General features: G+C 40.8%; 2 protein-coding genes and 1 long non-coding RNA gene across 3 annotated transcripts; all 3 read right to left on the bottom strand.

Annotated features, from left to right (window-relative positions):
• Positions 1-660: 660 nt before the first annotated feature.
• Positions 661-1,874, bottom strand: LOC113166741. The gene is made up of 4 exons (XR_003299234.1): positions 1,818-1,874; positions 1,696-1,722; positions 1,440-1,462; positions 661-990 (listed from the first exon to the last, which is right to left on the bottom strand). It is a non-coding gene; the product is annotated as an uncharacterized LOC113166741 (long non-coding RNA).
• Positions 1,875-2,973: 1,099 nt separating this feature from the next.
• Positions 2,974-7,900, bottom strand: pa2g4b (proliferation-associated 2G4, b). The gene is made up of 13 exons (XM_026368537.1): positions 7,704-7,900; positions 6,440-6,568; positions 6,258-6,363; positions 6,078-6,147; positions 5,865-5,957; positions 5,714-5,777; positions 5,535-5,613; positions 5,383-5,461; positions 5,151-5,284; positions 4,974-5,068; positions 4,284-4,411; positions 4,067-4,120; positions 2,974-3,972 (listed from the first exon to the last, which is right to left on the bottom strand). The coding sequence occupies exons 1-13, from the start codon at positions 7,789-7,791 to the stop codon at positions 3,913-3,915; spliced, it is 1,179 nt and encodes a 392-aa protein (XP_026224322.1). The 5' UTR covers positions 7,792-7,900; the 3' UTR covers positions 2,974-3,912.
• A 926-nt stretch (positions 7,901-8,826) lies between these two features.
• erbb3b (erb-b2 receptor tyrosine kinase 3b) lies at positions 8,827-20,527 on the bottom strand. Its single transcript, XM_026368536.1, has 28 exons — positions 20,401-20,527; positions 18,240-18,394; positions 17,876-18,062; positions 17,450-17,575; positions 17,276-17,338; positions 16,985-17,103; positions 16,613-16,754; positions 16,168-16,281; positions 15,964-16,081; positions 15,816-15,889; positions 15,553-15,643; positions 15,121-15,323; positions 14,855-14,987; positions 14,664-14,757; positions 13,701-13,858; positions 13,536-13,592; positions 12,999-13,140; positions 12,759-12,878; positions 12,533-12,631; positions 12,221-12,406; positions 11,979-12,134; positions 11,787-11,862; positions 11,536-11,682; positions 11,353-11,450; positions 10,925-11,098; positions 10,747-10,818; positions 10,156-10,453; positions 8,827-9,999 (listed from the first exon to the last, which is right to left on the bottom strand). The coding sequence occupies exons 1-28, from the start codon at positions 20,471-20,473 to the stop codon at positions 9,107-9,109; spliced, it is 4,368 nt and encodes a 1,455-aa protein (XP_026224321.1). The 5' UTR covers positions 20,474-20,527; the 3' UTR covers positions 8,827-9,106.
• Between the last annotated feature and the right edge of the window lie 1,559 nt (positions 20,528-22,086).

The following is a 22,086-nucleotide window of genomic DNA, read 5'->3' as shown; positions in this document are numbered from 1 at the left end:
AAACGAAATACTTTTAATTTTGCAGGGTGGTGTCACGTCAGGTAGTTGCAGTGGTATTAATACGTCTATTCAGGAACTGCATTTAAGTACATCTCTGCACTTGCCTTGTTTCCATTTTTGCTTTTCCTTACTGCCTTATTTGAAAACTACTCATCTCCTAATTTGTAACATAAATATGAAGCATTGTTGTAAATTACCATGGCCCAGCAACGTGAGGTGGTTTAAAGCTCTTCACTTTGGGAATGTACAACATAAAAATTTTTCTAATTTCAGTGCAGTCATAGAAAATGATGCAACTCTGCACTGAGAAACCTGACTGGTAAATTGGGTATCTTTACACTTAGAAAATGTATATATAGAATCTGAATAGCCACTTGACATTGGCTCTCTGACGCTGAATCAGTCAGTACAGTGTCACTTGGTCTTTTAAGTACCAACATCCCCAAAAACCCATTTAGCCTGAGTGCACAACTCATAACATTTAGTTGTTCTATTGCTAGTACACATCAAAATGTGCATGAAAAATGCCTGTTGACTACCTGAGACAGCTGAAGGCAACTTAAACACATTCACCACTTCCTGAATAGTATTTCTAACACTTGGGAAATTAAAAATCCAAATTTGTTCTTAAAAGCAAACAGAATTAAAAATTGCTCAAGATTCTTTTTTAACCAAAACCTTTAATCACAGTATAAACAATAAATGACAAAAGTTGAGGAATTAGGAACAGAGTGTCCAGAATGTCCCAGAAGAAAAGCCTGACATCCAACAGGTCTTTAATCAGCTTTCCAGCCTCAGTCAGCTGCCACCGCCACGCTGCCTCGGGTTGACATGTACACCACCAGCCTCGGACTTTACATCGGGAAGGTCCTGGATCTCCAGCTGTGCTCACCAGTCTAATGGTTGGCAACATGATGAGATGTCACAGCCATGGGGGAGGGGAGCGTTTACTTAGACCTCTGCCTCATCTTTCTCCTTTTGCGCTTCAGCCTACAAAGTAATCATAATACCCAGTTATGGGAAAAGCCTTTGCAACAGTGTGAAGAAAGCTTGACATGATGCGACAGTAGGTATCAGCAGGGTTCACAAAGGCATAAGTAACCAACAGTATAAGGAAAATCTATGCCATGCTTGTTTCATGATCAGGCTGGAAAATCCTTCCAGTATGGCTAAAACACAGCGGGGAAGATAGCTTTATAGCCAAGGTATTACTGACATATAACATACAAGTCAATAATTTCAATGCTCATTAGCAGTATATTAAAATGATATTATCTGAATTAACACTACCTTGCATAATATTCTTGGATTACTTAATTTAACAAAAACAATTATTTTGTTTTTAAATTAAAATGGGACTTGCCTCAATGTCACATTACAGCTACAAAGAAAAAGGTACAAGAGTCTGCAAATATAACATGCGTTGCACATAGTCTTACCTGCGCATGCGCTTCTTTCTCCACTGCGGAAAAGAAATTACATAAATTTACTTTATGGTTCAGTTTATGCATTTGAGGAAACGTGCTCGAACTATACACGATTAAACTAAAACATACATAACACCTGCAAAAGAACACATTTTACATCTGAATGCTAAAAGACGTGTTACGACAAACCAGTGGCTCCAGCATGCTAACTAGTGTTAGCACCACGAAAAGCAGTGATTAGTGAATTATACAGACATGAAACACAAACCTTAGCCCTCATGTCGAAACGGGACGACTGTAAACAGAAGAGAAATTGTCAAATATTAGGTCGATTGGTTTAAAATGAAGATGATTTATTTGGATTGTAATAGCAAGAGCTAACTCACGTACCGACCGCTATGGAATCGTCTCTAAGAAGGACGTCATAATCTAGCGACGACGAATTTATCAGCGTTAGCGCGTAATGAATCATGGGAAATTGCGTTTTGTGAAACAGAAAATGCTTCGCATCTGCTGAGGCCTAAAGTCAGTTGCTCCACTTATGATTTAATAATACAAAGCAGATATCAGTGGTCTGTGTTGTAAATTCTACTTACTACAGTCTAAATAATGACTTCATAAATGTGTTCAAAATAAATACAGAAATAGAGTAATCCTTAGTACAGTTATTTTTTAATCACCATAATATAAACTACAAAAAAGGTATAAGGCCCTTCTGTAAAGTAACATGAATTCATTTAAGAAGACAATTAATGAAAACTACTTTGCAAGCACAGACAATAATATAATTAGTAATAGAAAATAATTTTGAAACCAAGCGAAGGAACACTAAGAACAGAAAGGTCTTGTAACTCTATAATATCTGTTCTTCTATTACTAACAATATTTAATAGCAACCAGTTAGAACATAACAGGTGATGTAACGGTGTCTAGTGTGTAGAAAAGTGCTTGTCTGAGGTCACCCTACAAAAGTATAATCAAAATCAGAAGTTTCCCACATACATTTAAACAAGATTGAGGTCTTCTCTTCGTTGTCTTTAATTACAGCCCCTTAGATCTGTCTGTCTATCTAGACACTGACATAATGCCCTTGGAATTTTTATATCTGGTTTCAAACATAAAAAGCCACACCTGTATTCTCACTTTTAGTCCAACAACATATTATATTGATGCTTGAGTGTTTATTGCCTCCAAATAATTTTCCCCATCCCACTGCTCAAGGCTTTGAAATTGTATTTTGACCTTTCACATAAAAAAATTAATAAATTCATGCTACAGAAACTAGATTATGCCAATAAATAAAATATGAAAAATCCAAATAACTATTTGGGTTATACATGACCTCAGTATTCCCAGTGAACAGGCCTCTGTACCAAGCAACACCTTTGTCAAATATCATGTAATTGGGCATGTGCTTGATGAATAAAATAAATTACATTTCTATTTTTAAGTTGTTTTTAAACCAGTAAAATATATAAAGGAAAGTGATTCATCATTCATGACACTTCTCACTCAACAGAACATAGAACAATGACACAAACACAAATGATGTCAGGTGGTTTTTTAATGTTCCCAAAAATAGTCTCTGAAGGTGGGATTTGTTTTACAAAAGCATCCATATATTTAACAGGTATGGACTTCTTATGTAAACACAGACTGTCAAGACTCAGTGGTGGCACCAGTAGACTGAACGCCAAACGCTTTGCAGAAGTTGGACCATCCACAGTTGGAAAAAGCAAATTCTCATTTTACTAGTTAACTCACTCAACTGGTAGATCTTAATGTTAGTTTCCGAAATGGTTAGCTGAGTAACTAGAAGTATACACAATGTACTAGTAGACAGACCTAAGCAAGAGTAGTATAAATGCAGTAAATATGCTGAATTCATCAGTTATGTAACTAATGTTGTCATGCTTAGAAATTGAGTGAAATTCATTGGAAATCAGGTTACAATAAAGGCGTTACACATTACTTCCCTCGACAAGTTAACGCTCATTTTAGAAGCATTGCTTCAGGTTTATGCCCTCAAGAAAGTTACCTAAATGCCACAGTTACACTGAAACAGTATTGTGCATTCATCATCCTTTGCCGCTCTGTCAAGCTAATTTCATTTTCCATATTTTTCACTATAGTTATTGTGGAGAAAGGTGCGAAGGCTCAAGGTCAGTCGAATTGCTCAATGTTCCAGTGAGTATATGCTCTTGCACAAAATATCCTCTCCCGCAGCAGAATAATGTCTGATGTCAAGAGAATAAGGCTGTCTCAAGGACAGCAATATTTACTGGGGACATATATAATGTGTGTGTATGTGTGTGTGCGCTGGAAGTGGAGTGACAGAATTTAGGAGCAGCATCATCCCAGACTGACATCAGATTGATTCAGAGGTATTCACAGCAGCTATGCCTGCAAGTGCCTCAGACAGCTGGGACAGAAGGATTAGTGACGTCTGTTCTTTGGGTCATCAGAATTTCAAGGAGAGTGAAATTTATTCTGCAGCTTCTGTCTCCATGGCCTGTCCTGTTGCACTCTCAACAGTCTTTGAAGCCTTAATAATAATAAAAAAAAGATTTAAATTCATAAAAAACATTTAGAGTCTGTATTTTGATTGTGTAATAAGAAGGCACTGCTCTGTAACTCACCTTCTTTTTCTTCTTCTTCTGAGTCTTGCGGCTGGCTGAGCTTTGAAGCAAAGCCTTTATTTGTGTGTGTGTGAGAGAGAAAGAGAAAGAGAGAGAAAATGAATTTCATAACCTCAAGTAGAATAACACAAATGTCAACACATAATGGTTTTCAAAATGCCAAGACAGCAAACAGCATGCTTTTCATAAAATATGTCTTCCATCAAACACATTTTACCTTCAGCTCTGGATCCTCCACCTCATGCTCAGATTTGTAGAGTTCTGGCTCAAAGAGGCTGTTGGTGATTCGCAAAGGTCCGTTGGCCATGAGAAGCACGGTGAACTTGAACTGGGCTACAAATTCACCTGAACAACGAGAGGGTAACTGCATTAAACAGTTGTTGGTGTGTAATCTGTACGTTAAATTTCTCAGTTGATAAGGTCCAAATGTCAATGAACTTTACCTAGGTAAAGTTCATTCACCATTTGTAGGTTCCTGTCAATCAAATGTAAGAGATTTCTTTGACATGTGATTTGATTTAATCAAACCTATTTAGATTTTGGTCTGTTGCTTAGATGCCAGCAAATTTTGGATCAAACTATCATTTGAGATCACAATTCCTTCTGTTAATCTAAAGTAATTTCAACTTGACAACTTAACAACTTGAGTCCAGTACAGTTGTTAACATGTAAAGAGGACTAAAGAACCTCTGGGGAACACAAGTTAACAGAGTTCACCAGGATTACAGTAAGACCTGCATCCAAAAAACAAATAATTTTACCAGTACATCTTGTACCGTGCTATTGTTCTACAAACTTGAGTATACGAGAAGTCTTTCAACAAACTTTAGAATGCACTTCATTGTGTTTACGTATCAATAAAAGGGTCACCAAAGCCCTTAATTACATCCGTCATTGTTCCACGTACCCTCTTTCTCATGCAGCACATTGAATGGCTGCAGCAGCTCATGCTTGGCACACTCCACCACACCCAGCCTCGCTTTTCCTTCATCCTCAAACGCTCTGAGAAGATAAAGAAATAACAAATGTGAGGGTGAAGCTGAGTTAAAAAGGGAAATATCTGATTTAAAGAAAAGAAATCTACCTTAGAGTGAAAGGCATTGTATCGAAACGTCTCTCCATCTCACTGAAGAACGTCCGAGATGTCTTCATCTTCAAGCCGTATACCTTGTTGGGGTCTCGTTTGTAAACGGTGGTCCTCTGACCTCCATCCTTTGCCTGAATTGCACAAGAGAACATACATTAATAAATATTTGCCTTCATAAAATGCTTAAAATTACGCAGAAAAAACAAATCTAGACCAAACTTCATCTTACCTTCCCCTCTCCAGTGCTGATGAGTACATCCACTGCATACACCTCATGAACCTCAAACTCAGCCTTCTCATGGTCCTTTCTAGAAACAGAACAAATCATCAACCTCCGGTAAAAAAACAGCACTCATCAGGTCACTTTGTGAGTGAACTCACTTTTGCTGGTCCGTCGGGTTTTGGATGATAGTTTTCTCTCCATCAATCACATGTTGTTTGAGTTGATGGGACAGCATGCCTGTTTACACGCAGAATACAGCGAGTCAAACATTTCAAATTACTTTGTATACCACTGGAATCACTGAGCCCGAAGGCACTAAATGTTCTCTAACACCCACCCTCAATAGGGGAGCACTTGAATGACTTTGCGATCTTGTTCCAGGCTTCTGTGACCTGTGTGTTCTGATAGAAGAGACAAAATGACACTTATTATTCAAAGAAATGTGTACAGTGATTGTAAGTAATCAGTGGTGAAGGCGGGAGAGCTACCTGGTTTCCAGGTTTGACGAGACGCAGGGCAGCCTCAGCACAGAGATGAGCGGCTTTGAGGACATCAGCCTTCCTCCCTGTCACTGGATTGTCCTAAAGCAACACAGGATCACGAGATTTAATGGTGGGATTCTCAAAGGTAATCAAGTAAATTACAACAACACAAATGACTATTACCTGAATAAATCAGTTAGCATAACAATGACAACATACCTTGGTCACCCCAACAATGAAGCTGTGAGCCACATTTGAGATGAAGCCATCAACGTGAACACCAAGATCACTGCACAAAAACAGGAAAACAAAAGATAAAGAAGGTGTGCAGTACAAATGAAATACACACTACAATATATGTAGCACGCAAGATGAACAGGCATAAATTCAGCAGCTTACATCTTGACAAGGTCCCCATCCTTCAGTATGACGTCAGGGTCACTCTTCAGAGGGGAGTAATGGCAGACACAGTTGTTAACCGACACACAAGTAGGAAAAGCGATACCTAGGAGGAGAGGAGAGTAAATGAGGCAGTGCTGAGTCTGACACACTGATTGCATCAAATTAATCACCCTATTTACCTTTCTTCATATCTTTTTCCTTCTTGAAGATTTTTCCAGTCTCAGCCATGATGAAGGCATCTCCCTTTTCACACAAGCTGAGCACAGAGACTCCAGCTGTGGCTGCAGTGACAACCGTCTTCAGAGCCTCTGCAGGGTAAGATAAAAAGAGTCATAACGTGGTTAAAATGGCCAAAAAGCTGCTGCTTCATACTGTTTTCCCTTTTCCGTAAACTTTAGCAGGAGATGAAGTTGTTAAAATGGTATTTCAGTGATTGTGTGTCTACAGTTTGAAGAACTACTTGAGAATTAATGTAGCTCAATTCAACTGGTTATATTGTGGTTTTATAATGTGTATAATAACTTTATGTAGTCACCTGTTCAATCTGCAGACAGACAGGTACATTACACCTACAGTATATATTATAACTAAACATTGTACTGGGTAACAGACAGGTGTGACTGTCAGGTACAAGTGTGAATGAATGGCACGTATGATAAAGTATTTGTACTTCAAAAGCCTCTTTAGATGGAGGAACGACAGTATATGTGCATTACTAATTTTGTGTGTTTAAAAAAACACAAAACAGATAACGTTACCTTTTAACATGGCCTAGCAAATATTATATTGCACCGCTTCAACTTCTTCTACTATAATCACTAATGTTGGTGACTTTACATAAAGTTTGTGACTGTGTTTCATTCTTTATGAGTATTGTAAATTATTTACCTTTAACGCAATTCCCCAGTACTGGCTGTGTTGACTGGTTTCTGTTTGCTCTAATTGTGACCTTAAATTACACCCTTTAACCCATTTATGGAGTCAAGTCTCTCATGTTGCCTTTTTATTTTGTTTGGATTTTAATTAGCTTTAGTTCACAGTAAACGTTAAGTGTCAGAGAGGAGAGAGGTTGTAACAACCCCGTTTTGTACAGGTCATTGTTATCTGTTAGCACTTACAGCTAGCTAACATTTGCTAGTGAGGGACGTTAGCTAACAGTAAAGCCACATAGCAACCTAGCTCCCCGGGCTAATGTGACAGCTACACGCCGCTAAACAAATACGGCCTACAATAAATAAATACTCTGCCTAATTATTTACATAATACGCGATGTGTTTGTTTGAAGCTAATAGCCGCTTTGTGATACGATCTATCGCTGACACTGCTGCAGCACATGGCACAGCTGCAGCCAGGGTAGCTGACACTGCTAGCTAACATCAGACGGATCCTGATACTTAGGAAGCGTTGAGTCGAAACGGCGCCTTAACGCTGCTTTTCACTTACGGTTCGCAATCTCGGCTCCCATCTTGTACTTGGTGACCACCAAGTCATCGGCGATGGTCTGCTCCTGTGTCTCGTCATCTCCAGACATGTTGGCAGTTCGTCCGTGAACTCAGAGTAACTTTTTCCCCGGCGGGTGTCAGTCAGTCAGTCTCAGGACGGACCACGCTGCTCTCTGCTCCGACTTCACCCGGCAGCGTCCGACCGCTAGATCCCGCCTGCTGCCCAAGACACGCTGCGCTGTCAAGATAGTTCCCGGTCCAGCTTGCTGCGTTCACTGCATGTCTGCGACTGTCTTTCTATCTTCGATTAATCTGCTGATCAAAATCTCGAACAGGTCACAAAATAGAAATAGTCTGTCAGACTAAAAGGGATCTTTAAGTGTTTTATCATGTCTGACTAACTGTCTGAAAAAACCCAAATTGGCTACTAAAAAGGAATTACATTAAATAGCGTATTTGAAATATTTGGCTTTTTTTATGAAAACAATAATTACTTTAACTATTAAAACGGACAAAACAAGTTATGTGAAAATATTACTGTGGCTTCTTGGTAATCAGTAATGAAAGTAACCAAAATATCGCCCCAACTAAACTAAATCAATAAACGCTGCTAAAACATCAATGCATGAGAACTAATTACACCTATACCGGACAGTTGACAGCATTAAATGTTTTGTTTTTAATATTCAACAGGCTACAGCGAGTGGGATTTTTATACTAAATTAGCAGTGTAGTGCCCCACAAACTCGATTTGGACGAAAACGGAAACGCGCTCATGTTTACTATTGTTTCGCTTTTCATCTTTGATGTCCCTCTCACCAAATCGCGCGCAAGTGCGTCACTGATGCGTTCACTTGCCTCCATCTCATTTTTCCTCTGAGAATAATACTTACTAACAGCAATGATGATTTACAATAAACAATAAACAAGGCAAACTTTCTAATATTACTATAGTACTACTATACTAGTTGGTATATTGTTTTATTTCATAAACACCCCAGGACAATGTAAAAGGCGGCTCTACACAAATAAAAGACACAAATGACTGAAAAATTACAAAATGTATTTAATTCATATTATAAATTTTACACAACACTACAGAAATAGGAACTGCTTCTCACTGCCATAAATTACACAATTAGAAAATTTTGACAGTGACACATTCACACAGGTTCTTTATATTCCTATTACTGCTTCCCCCACACAGTTTATGGGCAAACACAACTTTAAACCAGCTAAAAACATGTTTTTTCTTTTGTATAAAAGCAAAATATTTTATTCAAATGTGTTTTTTTTTTCACATGCTGTTGAATACTGGAACTGGAGAAAAAAAATACAAAATTAACCAAATGTATGACAGGAACTAAGGCAACTGTCACCGAGTCTCTGTCCCAGTGCACATTATTAGGTTCGTACAGCATCTGGTTTGAGGAAAAGTCTGCTGTGCCAGTAGTCCGGGTTGTCAAATGAGGTGTTGCTTCCAGGCTCTCCCATGCCAGCACAAACCTTGATGTATCCCTGAATCCCTGCACACCTGCTGCTGCCCATTTCCTCACAAACAGCCCTCCCCATCACTGGGAGGTTCTGGTAGTCTGCCTGCTCCCACCCACTGCTCACCACTCCAGATGTGGTCATCTCTTCATACTCCTCCACCTTTTCTACACCAGCTGTGAGAACATCTGGTCTGGGCATGACCATGCTGCCCAGATTCCCCTGAAGTGTGGGTTGTTGACTTGTGATGTGGTACTTCTCTTCTACCTCTTCAGCCTTGTGTCCTTTTTTCAACACCTCCACTTTTTTGTCTGTTTCTTCTCTCTCTACTCCAGATGTTTGACTCCCACGTCTCTCCCATGCTGGATCCTCTCCCTCTGTCGAGTCGAATCGTCTGATATCCATGTATTCATACCGTCCGGTCCCTTGGTCCTCCACAGCTCTGATCCCACTCTCACAATCCCCAGTCAGTTGATGTTTCTCTGTGGAATCTCTTTGTTCTGCCACTGTCCCCTCACAAGCCTCGTGCACTTGCTCGGTCTTAACATATGAGCTGGATGTCAGAGTGTCCACATCTGGTGTGTACTCTACAGGTAATGAAGCCATGAATGTTGGAGAAGGTAAAGGTGATGTTTTACTGCAAAGTGCCACTGAAAGGGCAGCTGCCTGTGATGACCCATCTCTGTCTGAGCAAGTGGAAGGCTCTTTGCTCATGATTTCATACTCCTGGGAGGGAGTTATCATCAGAAGAGACAAATCGTTCTTCAGTCTTGAGTTTGTTCGACCAGAATGAGAGAGTCTAGAGACTGTGAGTCATGACAGAAAGCACAGAAGAAAACAGAAGATCAGGGAAGAAGCCTTAGTTGTTTATGATATGATTATAAACAGTTATTTCCAGAAGCCAATAAACCAGTCAAACAAATGATGTGACAAGTCACCATGCTCCTATTTTACAGCTTTACCTCTCTCTGGACTGACAGGTGAGCCAGGCAGGACATAGCCATAGTGGTCCACCTCCTCCTCTTCATCTGCTGCCCACACCTTATAGGAGGATGGACTTGAAGCTGTGGAGAGCTTCCTGTGTCGGCTGATGGGTACTCGAGGATTACTCCTTTCAGAGCCAAATCTGGCCCTGTGAAGACTCACAATCTGCGAATCCAGTCCTTCCTCGCTCAACTCTGCCCCTCTGCCACTCGCCCTGACCTCTGACCTCTCTGGCAGCGTCCGTACTGAGCTCAGACGGGACCTCTGAAACCACAGCTGAGGGAGAGGTGCAAACACTTAAACTGATGCATCAGCTCAGAATAACGAATCCTTTTATTTCCAAAATAAAAGTTGCATAAGATTAAAATGAATCTACCACTGACACTGCTGGATGTTTCTACATATTTCAATAGTGATATTAGTAAAATGTAGTAATATAAATAAATATAGCTATTTTATCATCTGTGCAGCTCAATGATCAACCAGTAATTGATCATTGAGCGGCAGTGCGTTTGTTACAATGCATTTGTGTGACTGTGTGCATTTGTGTGACTGTGTGTCTGTCACACCTGGCGGATGCTGTCCACAGGGCTTGGGGTCATTGGCAGGTATCCAATAGGTACCGTCTGGGAGGTGCCACTCTATGCATCAGGGATAAAAAGGCGTTATATGCTGGTTTATTTTGCTGACTGAAGAAATAAATAAAAACTCTGGCTGGTCAAAGCAAACAAGCACAAATGTCATTACCCTGTAAGAATGAATCTGTGAATGAGACAAACTCCAAGAGGGAGAGTGCTGAAGAGGAGGCGTAGCCAAAGCGTCCTCAAATCCCTCCTCGTCCTGGTCTAAATCTGGATCCAGAAGTCCTCGTTCTGATTCTCTTCGATGGATTTCTACTGAGGCTGCTTCTCTTCCTTCCAGCTACAGAATAACAAGGAATGAGGTCTTAGTCAGTTTACTGAACCACAAAATGCCTCAGTGGTGAAATGTAACTAAATAGATTGACGTAAGTAAAAAGCTTAAATGGGATGCAACAGTACATTATTCTAGAGCTCTGGTGATGAGTTCATCAATTGAATTGTAGGTCAATAATTATAAGAGAACTCAGTATCAGTATTTTTGAAGTCCTTTAACTTGAGTAATGGGTCTGGATTTGTCATCCACCACTGACTGACCTTAATGACAAGGTATCTAGGTGGGTCCCTCGCCATACGTGTGAAGTCACTGGCCAGCTCTTTGAAGGTTGGCCTTATATTTTCATCGATCATCCAGCCTTAAGAGAAAAAGGTAATGTTTTCAGGTAAACTATTTATGTCTCTATGCACTTGCATACTGATGCAGTGTTTTATTACACTCACATTTAACCATGACCATGTAGACATCTATAGTACAGATGTAGGGCTGTGACAGACGTTCGCCCTTCTCCAGCAGACTTGGCACGTCTTGAGGCTGCACAGATGCATACGGCTCTGCTCCAAATGACATCATCTCCCACACAGTCACTCCTGTCCGAGAAAAGATATTTATGTTTAAGATATTTTGAACTCCCCGTAGCAAAATTTACATTATTTATTGGAACGCACTGTGTAACAATCAAACTGCCTCTTACCATAACTCCAAACATCACTTTGATGAGTGTATCTTCGAAACAAGATGCTTTCAAGTGCCATCCATTTTATGGGTGTCTGGATGAGAAGACAGATTTCAGACAAGCCACACACACTAATACACACTGGAAGAGACACTGACAACCTCTCAACTGTGACTTAACAAGTGAAGTTGCTAAATGAGTCATAGCGACCTTGGTGTCAGTGTAGACATATTTCTTGTCATCGGGATAAAGGAGGTCTGCAACACCGTAGTCTGAGATCTGGACCTGGTAGTCATTCTTCAGCAGGATGTTGCGGGCGGCCAGGTTCCTGTGGACCATGCAGTGCTCCTCCAGGTAGTACATTCCCTGAGACATAAATAATCCCCATATATTCTGGAAGTTTATCAAACATTTGGTCGCTGAAAAATATCAGTAACTCCAGCTGGACTCACTTTGGCAATCTGCACACACCAGTTGAGGAGGCGCTGGGGGTCCAGACTATTCCTGTGCTGCTTGATGTGCTCCAGTAATGAGCCCTGTGAACTGAGCTGGGTCACCAGTTGCAGACTGGCACCTGGACAGATACCCAGCAGCCTAACGATGTAGGGGTGGTCCAGGCTGCCCATGGACAGCATATGCTACACAGAGACATGCTTAAATTGATTTTGTTGTTTTGTGTATTTCTTCACCACAACATATTCAGCATTATACATTAGCTGCTAGTTATAATATGTTTTTATAGTGTTGGAGGCTCTCATCCTCACATCAGTGATCTCAGTGAAGGTTTGACGGCCAGAAGAATCCTGGATGGTCTTAATGGCCACAGGGATCTTCACTGTCTCTCCCTCTGGAGTCCAAAATCCCTTTAAGACAAATTGAACACACATCTGCGGTCATACCAGCCCTCACGAGTCTGTGACGCTTGGGGACTATACACACTAAAAAAATCACGAGATAATCTAAAATGGACAAAGAGAGATCATCTTATACCTTGTGCACTGTGCCAAACACCCCTGAGCCAAGGGCTTTTATTTTTTTTAGCTCTGAGGGCCTCAGGATGCGAGCATGGACCTTGGTGCCTTTCTCTCCAGGACCCAGTGGTTCAAAGCTCTGCCAAAAAACAAAACAACACAAGTTATTCACAGATTATTGTTTTCTCACAGAAAGGAAATGTCGACTGAAATGCAGCTTATTGCAGCTTGTGGGATTGGAAGGTCTCTTAAGTCTCACCTCTCCACTCTCCAGGTACCTCCTCATGGCTCTTTTGCGACGTATGGCCAGGCCTCTGTGGTACAGCATTCCCAGAAAAAACAACACCAGGCAGAAAATCAAGCCAGCAGGGCCACCTAAAGCTATTCCTGTGATTTGACCACTGTAGAATGAAGCAGAAAGACATAGTAGTGTGGGGACACAAGGTGTAATAATGAGAAATCAGATGCAAAAAAAGTGAATGAGAGATGTGATGATATTGTTAGACCGTATGCTTTTGAATATGCAGTAGTTGATAATATTTAAAATAGGTTTTTCTTAGTTTTTTACACGTTTTTTAACCTAGTTATTGTATTATTAGTTAAATATACTTTTAAATGTCTGATTGCAATAATGTTTCAAACAAAATGAGGTGTTCAAGTGCAGTGTTTGAAGTTCAGACATATAAGTAGTGTTGTGGAAATACACCACACAGCCCATCTATGACAAAGTGTATAGGTAATGTGTACCTACACACAGTGTCATGTATTATATTCACCAGCAGGAGGCAACGCTCACCTACTGACTTGCCGTCCTTCTGCTCCTAAACAGTTACTTAATCCTGGGCCCATGCATCTGAATTAGATAAACACATCATTATCTTCTGCCTTCAGAGATTCCTTATTGTCATACATGGAATGAAACAAATGAAAACACAAACAAATACTCCAAGTTCAGTCTCACCCCTGAGTACAGTTATGATGACAAGGCTCACAGTGGCTCTGTGTGTTGGGGTATTTGAAGATCAGACCTTTCTGTCCGTCATTTACTCCAGTGGGGCACGAGGACATACAGTAAGGACCATCTTGAAAGTTGGCACAGGCTACACACTCATCTGCACCCTGCCAAAGAAAGAAAGAAAAAAAAAACATAAGAAAACATATATTTTATTATTTTTATGTATAGATTATGGAGGTGTACTCTGGAAAGCAGGGGAATGAAGGTTAGCCACAGCAAAACAGAACACATGCGTGTGAATGAGAGGGAACCAAGTGAAACTGTGAGGTAAAGACTGTGCAGGACTTTAAGTACCCCGGGTCAATGGATCAGAGAAACAGAGTGTGGAAAAGAGGTTTGTGCAATAAAGTGATAAAAGAGTATTAGCAAGAATGAAAGGAAAGGTGTTCAAGACGGTGGTGAGACCAGCGATGCTGTACGGCTTAGAGACAGCGGCACAGGAGACAGAGCTGTAGGTAGCAGAGCTGAAGATGTTGAGGTTCTCTTTGGGAGTGGCGATGATGGAAAGGATCAAGAATGAGTACATCATAGGGACAGACCATGTCAGATGTCTTGGAGACAGAGAGGCCAGACTGAGGCAGTTTGAACATGTTATGAGGAGCGTTTGTGACCATTTTGGTGGACGGATGCCGAGGTTGGAGCTGCCAGGCAGGAGGTGTAGAGGAAGACCAAAGAGGAGATTTATGGATGTAATGAGAGAGGACATGAAGTTAGTTGCTGTGAGGAGGATGCAGAGGATAGGGGTAAATGGAGGCAGATGATTCGCTGTGGCGACACCCAAAAGGAAAAGAAGAAGAGGAAGATAGTAGTAATGGGTATATATTATGGGTGGCTAAAAAGCCATATGCTAGCAAGAGTTGAAATGAGGTCACTGGGCCAAAATGTCCTTGTATAATTATAGGAACTTACCGGTCCAGTACAGCTTGGTTTTCCATGCTGAGGCTTACACTCCTGATGACATGCAACACACTCTCCATCGGGCCTTGCAAATTCTCTTTGAGCTCTAGGGGCATGGCAATAAAAATATGTACAGTGCAGTTAGGCAGAAGGAATATATTAAACACACACGCAACATCAAGAATGTGCTCGTAAATACTGACCCGGCGTAGAAGTTACAGCTGCTCACACATGTGCCACCTCTGCTGTAGTTCCTGCAGGAGACACACTGGTCAGGCCCCGGGCCCCAGCAACCTGAGTCTGAACACAGCAGGTCACACACGTGGCCTTCTGCAACTGCACACACATCAAGGTAAGATTAGCATCAAATCTCAATTATCTGCTGCAGAAATGTTCCTCAAACAAATTCACTTTTCATTTATAATGTAGAGTTTGGTTTCTATGCCCTGAGACCCTGAGCTCGCCTCACCACATTCTGCCCGTGGCTTGTTGTTGCTGAGGTTGTTGACTCGAACACTGCGCCCCCTGAACAGCTGAGTCCAGTTTACAGTGTGGTGGTAACAGAGTTTAACGTTCTGACTGATGTACACGCTGCCGTCGCTGATCTCCTGGAGAGAGCGCAGACCCAGGGAGGTAAGAGTAGGGATGTGCATCACCATCAGAGAAAAACGCCTTTGGTTAGACGATTTGGGGGATACAGACAAAAAGAAAACAGACAAAAAGAGAAATATTTGAATTTTAAAATATGTGCAACATGTCTGTGTCTGTGTTAACAACCAGCCTGTCATGTTTGGCCTTGACTTCCAGAGGGTTTAAATACTTTTTTTTCCCAATTAAATAAATTGTTGTTTATTTGTTTTATCAAGTTGGTTTCTTGTGTTTAACTGATGTAAATTCTTACTTGTACAGTGATCTCCCTTGAATTGTAGTGAGACTCGAAAAAACAGAAAGATCATTTAGCTCTTTGGGCCACGACTGGATGTTTAGAATATCTGTCAAAAAAAACACAGTGATGAGAATAAAATCATCATTTAAGGATCTTATAGCATAATATTGTGCCTACTATATGTGTCGTTAAAAAATGAAGCTTAGCATACATCATTATGGATAATCATTCATTGTTAACCTGTTTATTTATGACAACTCTTCCTACTGAAGACAAACCTGTTATTTCTCTGACTGTGTGGAACACTTCCAGCTTTTTGGCATCCAGCGGTGGGATCTTTTTGAATGCGTCTCTGTGATGAATAAGAACATGATATGAACCTGTGTACATTACGTCGCTGTGTTCTGAGATTGTTCAGATAATTACCCGAGAATCCCTGTAACCAGAAAGTGAAGGCTGCCCTGGATCTTGGTGCAGTTGATGAAGCTGTCGATGTTGCTGGAGTCCACCGTCTGTCTGTGTTCAGCGCCTGTTCCTTCACACACTACAGGAAAAGACCCGACAACATCATTTAGCTTTAATGACAAATAAACCTGGTGTTAGACGTTGAAAGTATTTCTTAGTGTCAACCTTTTGGGCAGAGTCCACTGCAGAGCTCACACTGCCTGTGGCCTTCTCGCACCACCTCCATCTTTCCTGGAGGACAAACGCTCACACAGGAGCTGCCGTCCACCACAAAATGGGCTAAAATCAAATGAGGTGAAGAACACAGAAGATCAATTTTAGAGGGACAGAACCACTGTCAACATGTTAGAAAAAAGCAACATGCCAGGTCTGATACCACTGCTTCATTGTGTGTTAGTTGCACTTCACTGTGCAAACACAGTTTCAATAAAGTTTCTCCATAAGTATTTGTTTATGTCTTTATTTAATTGTTATTAAACATCATGTTTACACATATCTATGCTCAGTTCTTTAGGTTTACAAAAAAGATAAAAGAGCGCCAAGGCAGGTGAACAAGAGTAATATAAATTATATAGACATATAAACACACCAACACACGGGGGTTACTTACTGGGGCACTGAGAGACACAGATGGATCCATACTGATATTTAGCATTGGGGTTGGTTTCCATTTGAAATGTCTGCTTATTATAGATCAGATTCTGAGGACAATGAGGGACACAAGCTCCAGAGTCGTTGAAGAGACGGCACGCCTGTTCAGGTACACATACACACGTTAAAAAGTCTCTGCTGAAGTTCATTATCAGTAAAGTAAAACATCTATAACTGTAGTTTTGCATGTCTTTGTTCATGCAGTCCACCACATAACTTTTCTTTAACACGATTTTGGGCTGCTTCCGAAATACAAAGTAGTTTGGAATTAAACCTTTTATTAATTGACAGTACATTGTGCTGAAATAGAGGCAAAAACAGAGGAACTTACAAAACAGTCCACATCCAGAGGGCCTTTACATCCTGCTGCGCACTCTGTGTGACAGCAGTCCCTGGGGCTGGTCCCAAAACAGCGGCCACTGCATTGTGGCGCACACACTGTCTTAGTCACTGAGACGCACAGGAGAGATGGGTTTAACAGAGGTCAACATGTGCATGTTGTGTCTTTGTGTGTGCATCTCTCTCTCTGTCTTTTTTACATTCAGTAAAGAGAAAGAAGGACAGACAAAAGATGGAGAGAAAGTGAGAGGGAAAAATGGAAACAGAACAATTGGACACTCACAGGTCTGACACTGGTTCACATTTGGCCCCCAGCAGTAATTTCCACATGATTTGTGGCATGGGCCTGAGAGAGAAGAAGAGAGGATGAGAGAAAAACAAAGAGATCATTTGAGGGAAAGAGATTTCTTTAGAGATCATTTTGTAATTTCTGGAATAGGACAATCCCAACACTGACCCTTATCTCCGTTCAACCGGATAGCAATGGGAGCACTGCTGTCCCTGATTATATCTTGCCAGAAGATCCAGGGACCATAATTGAGGTACTTGTTGTTGATAATCTGTACTCCACCCTGTAGAATCTCTGTGAAGAAATGGAGCTAAAAAGATGATTTCCCTAAAGTAATACCAATGTTCTGTCCTGTTGCCCAGTATAAATAATATTGTATCTTGCAGTTACCAAATAAGTACAAATCATGCTTTCTTATGATGATGTGATTGGTTGGAGGTGTTATGTTTTTATCTCAACAAAATCTCAAGACTGCAGCATTAAAGCTAAATTCATGCACTTTTTGCACTTGATGCTTAAGAAAACAACAAGAAAGCTGCACGAGGAACATCTTTCTGTTTTCCTACAGCTGACTTTTCCATTAACCGTCTTCACCTGTTAGATTTGCGAGTCCCAGCTGCCGCAGGCCACTGGAGCCGTCCTTAGGGTAGTTGAAAAAGACAGACAAGGCAAAGCGTCGTTCATACAGGCTGTTTCCTCTGATGACCCGTAGCTGCCCTAAAGGAATCTCCTCAAAGTGGTTCATAGCAATGAGGATGTAGCCGGTCACCTCACGGATTGTCTGGAGAGAAAACAATCACCAATACATGAACCAAAAGGGTTCTACTTCTGTGGCATCTTGAATCAGCAAGATAAGAAGTAGGACTGATTTAAAAAATTGAATTAACAGATTTTGGCAAGCAGTGCAATGTTATGAGTACAATCAAAGGGAGATAGGAATAAGGAAGTAAAAGTCTACCTTGAGGAAGGAGAAGTCCCAGTTACTCTCAATTTGAGTGATCTCCAGGTTTCCCATGATGATCTGACAGCCGTCATATCGATCCTTAATCAGGTTGTACTGATTCTCCTGAGACCCCGTGGAGCTCAGTCCGTTCTGTGTACCAGGACACACCACTGACACATGTAGGAAAGAAAAAACACGTGACTCTCAGTTTGAGGGAAAACTAAACTCCAACTCACAAGCCCACAGTGAAGTTCATTCTGTCCACTTCTCTGTGAAGTGATGCTCAAAATCCACAATCCGTGTTCTTACATTCAGGTGAAGCTAATATGAGTTTTCTGAAGAACATGTTAATCAAACAAAGTGAGCTTGGACACAGTCTCAGGCATCTACTCTCTCTGATGTCGAACACTAAAGCAGCATCAGTGGAACTCTTCTCACTTTTCTACAATACAAGGACTGCGCTTTTTATCCCCACCTCTTACAATAAAATTGCATTTAAAATTGACATTTTTACGGGCAGATGAAACAAAACATGAACTCGTTCAGTGTACATATGAGCACGAAGCACTGTTTTAAGCCAGAAACATAAGAACCTGTGTTTAAGGGGTGAGTGAAAGGGGAAGACACTCATTTCTGAAGCCCAGCAGTTACATGAAACTTACTTGAGTAATCCACCACTGTGAACACTAAGTCTGCATGATGTTTTGTCAGTGTTGCAATGGTTATTTAATGCAGTAATCTTCTTTTTCCCACCATTGCCATGCAAGTATATTGTGATTTCGATAAAGAGAGATAAAGACTTGCAGCTATCCACTGTGATTAATTACACAGCTCAACGTCTTATTGCTAGCACTGCAAATTCATTTTAATATTGTATAAATAAATAACATGTAATACTGATAGTATGCACGTCCTGTAAACCTGAACAACCGGTGAATAGGGCTCTCCTGTTTCTGCAGGATTTATGGCATTGCTGATTCTTCCTGGTGCTGTGTGTTCTGCTGTGTTGGCTGTATAGCTTCATGTGAAGCAGAGTAAAACAAGCAGGCTGTAACGCAGCTACATGGAGCAGTCCAGGCCTGGGGCTGGAGGGAGCAGGGCTTTTCTCACACAAAGTGTCTCATTGTAATCAAGCTATAAATGTGGACTGTGTGTCCCAGTGACTGAAGAGTGATGCAGCGACACAGTGGTTCTGTCTGTATGCATGTGTGTATGTGTGCGTCTGAGATGTCTGCGTTGCTGAGATCATACAAAAAGACAATGGGCCATGTGTGAGCTGGACGTTTTGGCAGAGGGAAAGGAATTATTGTGAACGGAAAGAGACATACACACCATCTCGTACCGAGCAACAAAAACCGTGATGCTGCTCCTTTGTGTGCAAAGATTAGGCACCTGCAGCAGTAAACGCCTCACTTATCCTGCCTTCAATGGGAAAATGCAAAGGTATAAACATGAACCTTCGAGCTACATTAAAATGAAGTTGAGTGCCTCAGTAGACAGTTCTTGAGGTTTTTTACAAATATCTTAAGGGATAATAATGCAGATTTGCATGTAGACGGGGAAGCGAAACCCACATCGCTATTGTCTGATTCTCAGGTAAATACTGACACTGAGTAGATGTGCTAATCTCGGAGAGCTCCCTTCATTGATCTCTTTATTCCTATATTTATTAAGTATTTCATAATCCTTTATAATACTTGGTGTGGTAGGTTTAAGTTAAAGGAGTTCATTAATGTCATTAAACTGCTCCTGTGGGCACCTGTAAGTAGAAATGAGTTCATAAACATATTATTATATAATTTTATAGCATATTATTAATATTATTATACTCACATATATTGTACACTGATAAAAAATTTTTACTGGCCTAATATCAGCTGTAAAACACATCATATTGTGTTGCAATAAGGGGATTTAAAGGAAGACCATTGTTCTAGTTTTACATCTGAGCCTTTATCCATGCATGTAATTTAGCCTCTACAAGCGTTTTAACTCTGCCATTCATCACCAGCCGCATATAAAGTGATAACATATTGTTAAACTACTGTTAAAACTTTTATTGGCAGAACGACATGGAAAAATAACACACTGCACTAAAATTAAATATAGCTACAGAGTTAAAACAATGCAAAATAAAAGCGGGTTAGACTAGGAGTTCTGGTATGAATCTTCTTACCTTCATGGGTTTGGGCTGATGTTTGACTCCACGATAATGTCACACACAGCAAAGTGAGTCGCCACCGGTTCATGTTGATGTCCAATTTATTTAGAGAGACAAAATCACATCACACAGGTCTGCGTGGTCCTCCGAGCAGCCAGTGGGAAGTAAATGATCAAAAACACTAAAACTATATACTGAAAACCCTCCGAGCTTAGACGATAAAAAGTAGATCCAGTATCATGCAGTCAAAGCGAAAACTCCTTTAATGTTTGCAATAAGCAGATAAACTGCGCCAATTACAAACTTGAGACAACAAGTGGCAGTTTATTTTGATGCTGGAATTTCCCTCCTAGACAAGGACGTGTGTCTGAACAGGAGCCAGATTAGTTGACCAATCAGAGCTCGGTCCGTCATTTACTACGTCCTGCAGGCGCAGTTTGTTGCACTCAACATGCGAACGACATAAAACAGAATAATGTGACATAGGCTCCTACATAAAAAACACAAAACCGATGACACATGTAAAAATCATGATAGGGTATATGACTAATTGACTGAACAAGTTTACTTCTGAACAAGTTAATACTATAATGCTTATAATGCAGCAAACAGGTGCATGTGATCTACACATTTTGCACGTGCATCGCAGTGCCTCATCCTTTACATTTCTTTATGTGCAGTTATTTTGGTTTCATGTTGTCAGCTGCTGCATGTAGTTGCAGTGTTGTGGTGTCTCGCCCAGTGCTGTGAGTGGCTGCACTGTTTTCCCTGTGAAGAGCACTATTGTCCCCACTGCCCTGTCAACTGGTTAATCACTTCTTTGATGCGTATGGAGCAGCATGTCACAGTGGGCACATTGTCAGACAGTCCAGTGACTTCTGAACCCAAAACAAGAACAAGCGCCATTGGAGAAAATGGCCTCAGAGCAATGAAGATTCCCGAACATGAAGCTTTGAGTGAACAGTGAACAGCGACTAATGAATGGAAATCAGTAAGTGCGTCTGACAGATGTGCCCTTAATCCTATTTGTTGATGGAGACAGAGACAGCAGACTGGTGCTGTTTGTTTGGAAATATTCTTGTGTGGATAGTGTTAAAATAATCTAACTCTTCATTTAGCCTCAATGATTTCTAATGGAAACATGATTCCAATGTTGACCTAATCTCTGCTGTTCAAAAGTAAAAAAACAAACCAAAAAACACCAAATGAAACATCATAAGGTGTAAAAAATACTGTCTACTACTATATGTACAGTAGTCTGTTCTATTATATTGTAAATACTTCACACTGCACACACACGTTACACTGATCCCAATATCTACAGGTGTAGCACGTTCAAGGACACTTTGACACACAACAGGAGGAGCTGGGAATCAAACCACAATGCCCCTAAATGCTGGGCGACCACTCTACCTCTCGACCACAGTCATCCAGCAACCTGTGTCAACAGAACTGCGCTCCAGTAGCAGCTGTTCTTCCAGCAGGAGGAGACAGAGTCTGAGTATTGGTGCTCTGACTACAGAGCTGCTGCTGCTGCTCATGGGAGGTTTTACACACATGTCTACATTATTATGTTCTTTACATTTGTATTCCCTTCTCATGTTTTGCTACAATCTCTAATTTCATCTGATAACTGATCAGTTGTCATGTATCCACTCACCAACCGAATGGTGGAAAACTTTGCAGAGCAGTCAGGAAGCC

This window comes from Anabas testudineus, chromosome 7 (assembly GCF_900324465.2).
Source record: "Anabas testudineus chromosome 7, fAnaTes1.2, whole genome shotgun sequence".
Classification (NCBI taxonomy): domain Eukaryota; kingdom Metazoa; phylum Chordata; class Actinopteri; order Anabantiformes; family Anabantidae; genus Anabas; species Anabas testudineus.
The sequence above is the reverse complement of the archived record's forward strand: the minus strand, read 5'-3'. Positions and strand labels throughout refer to the sequence as shown.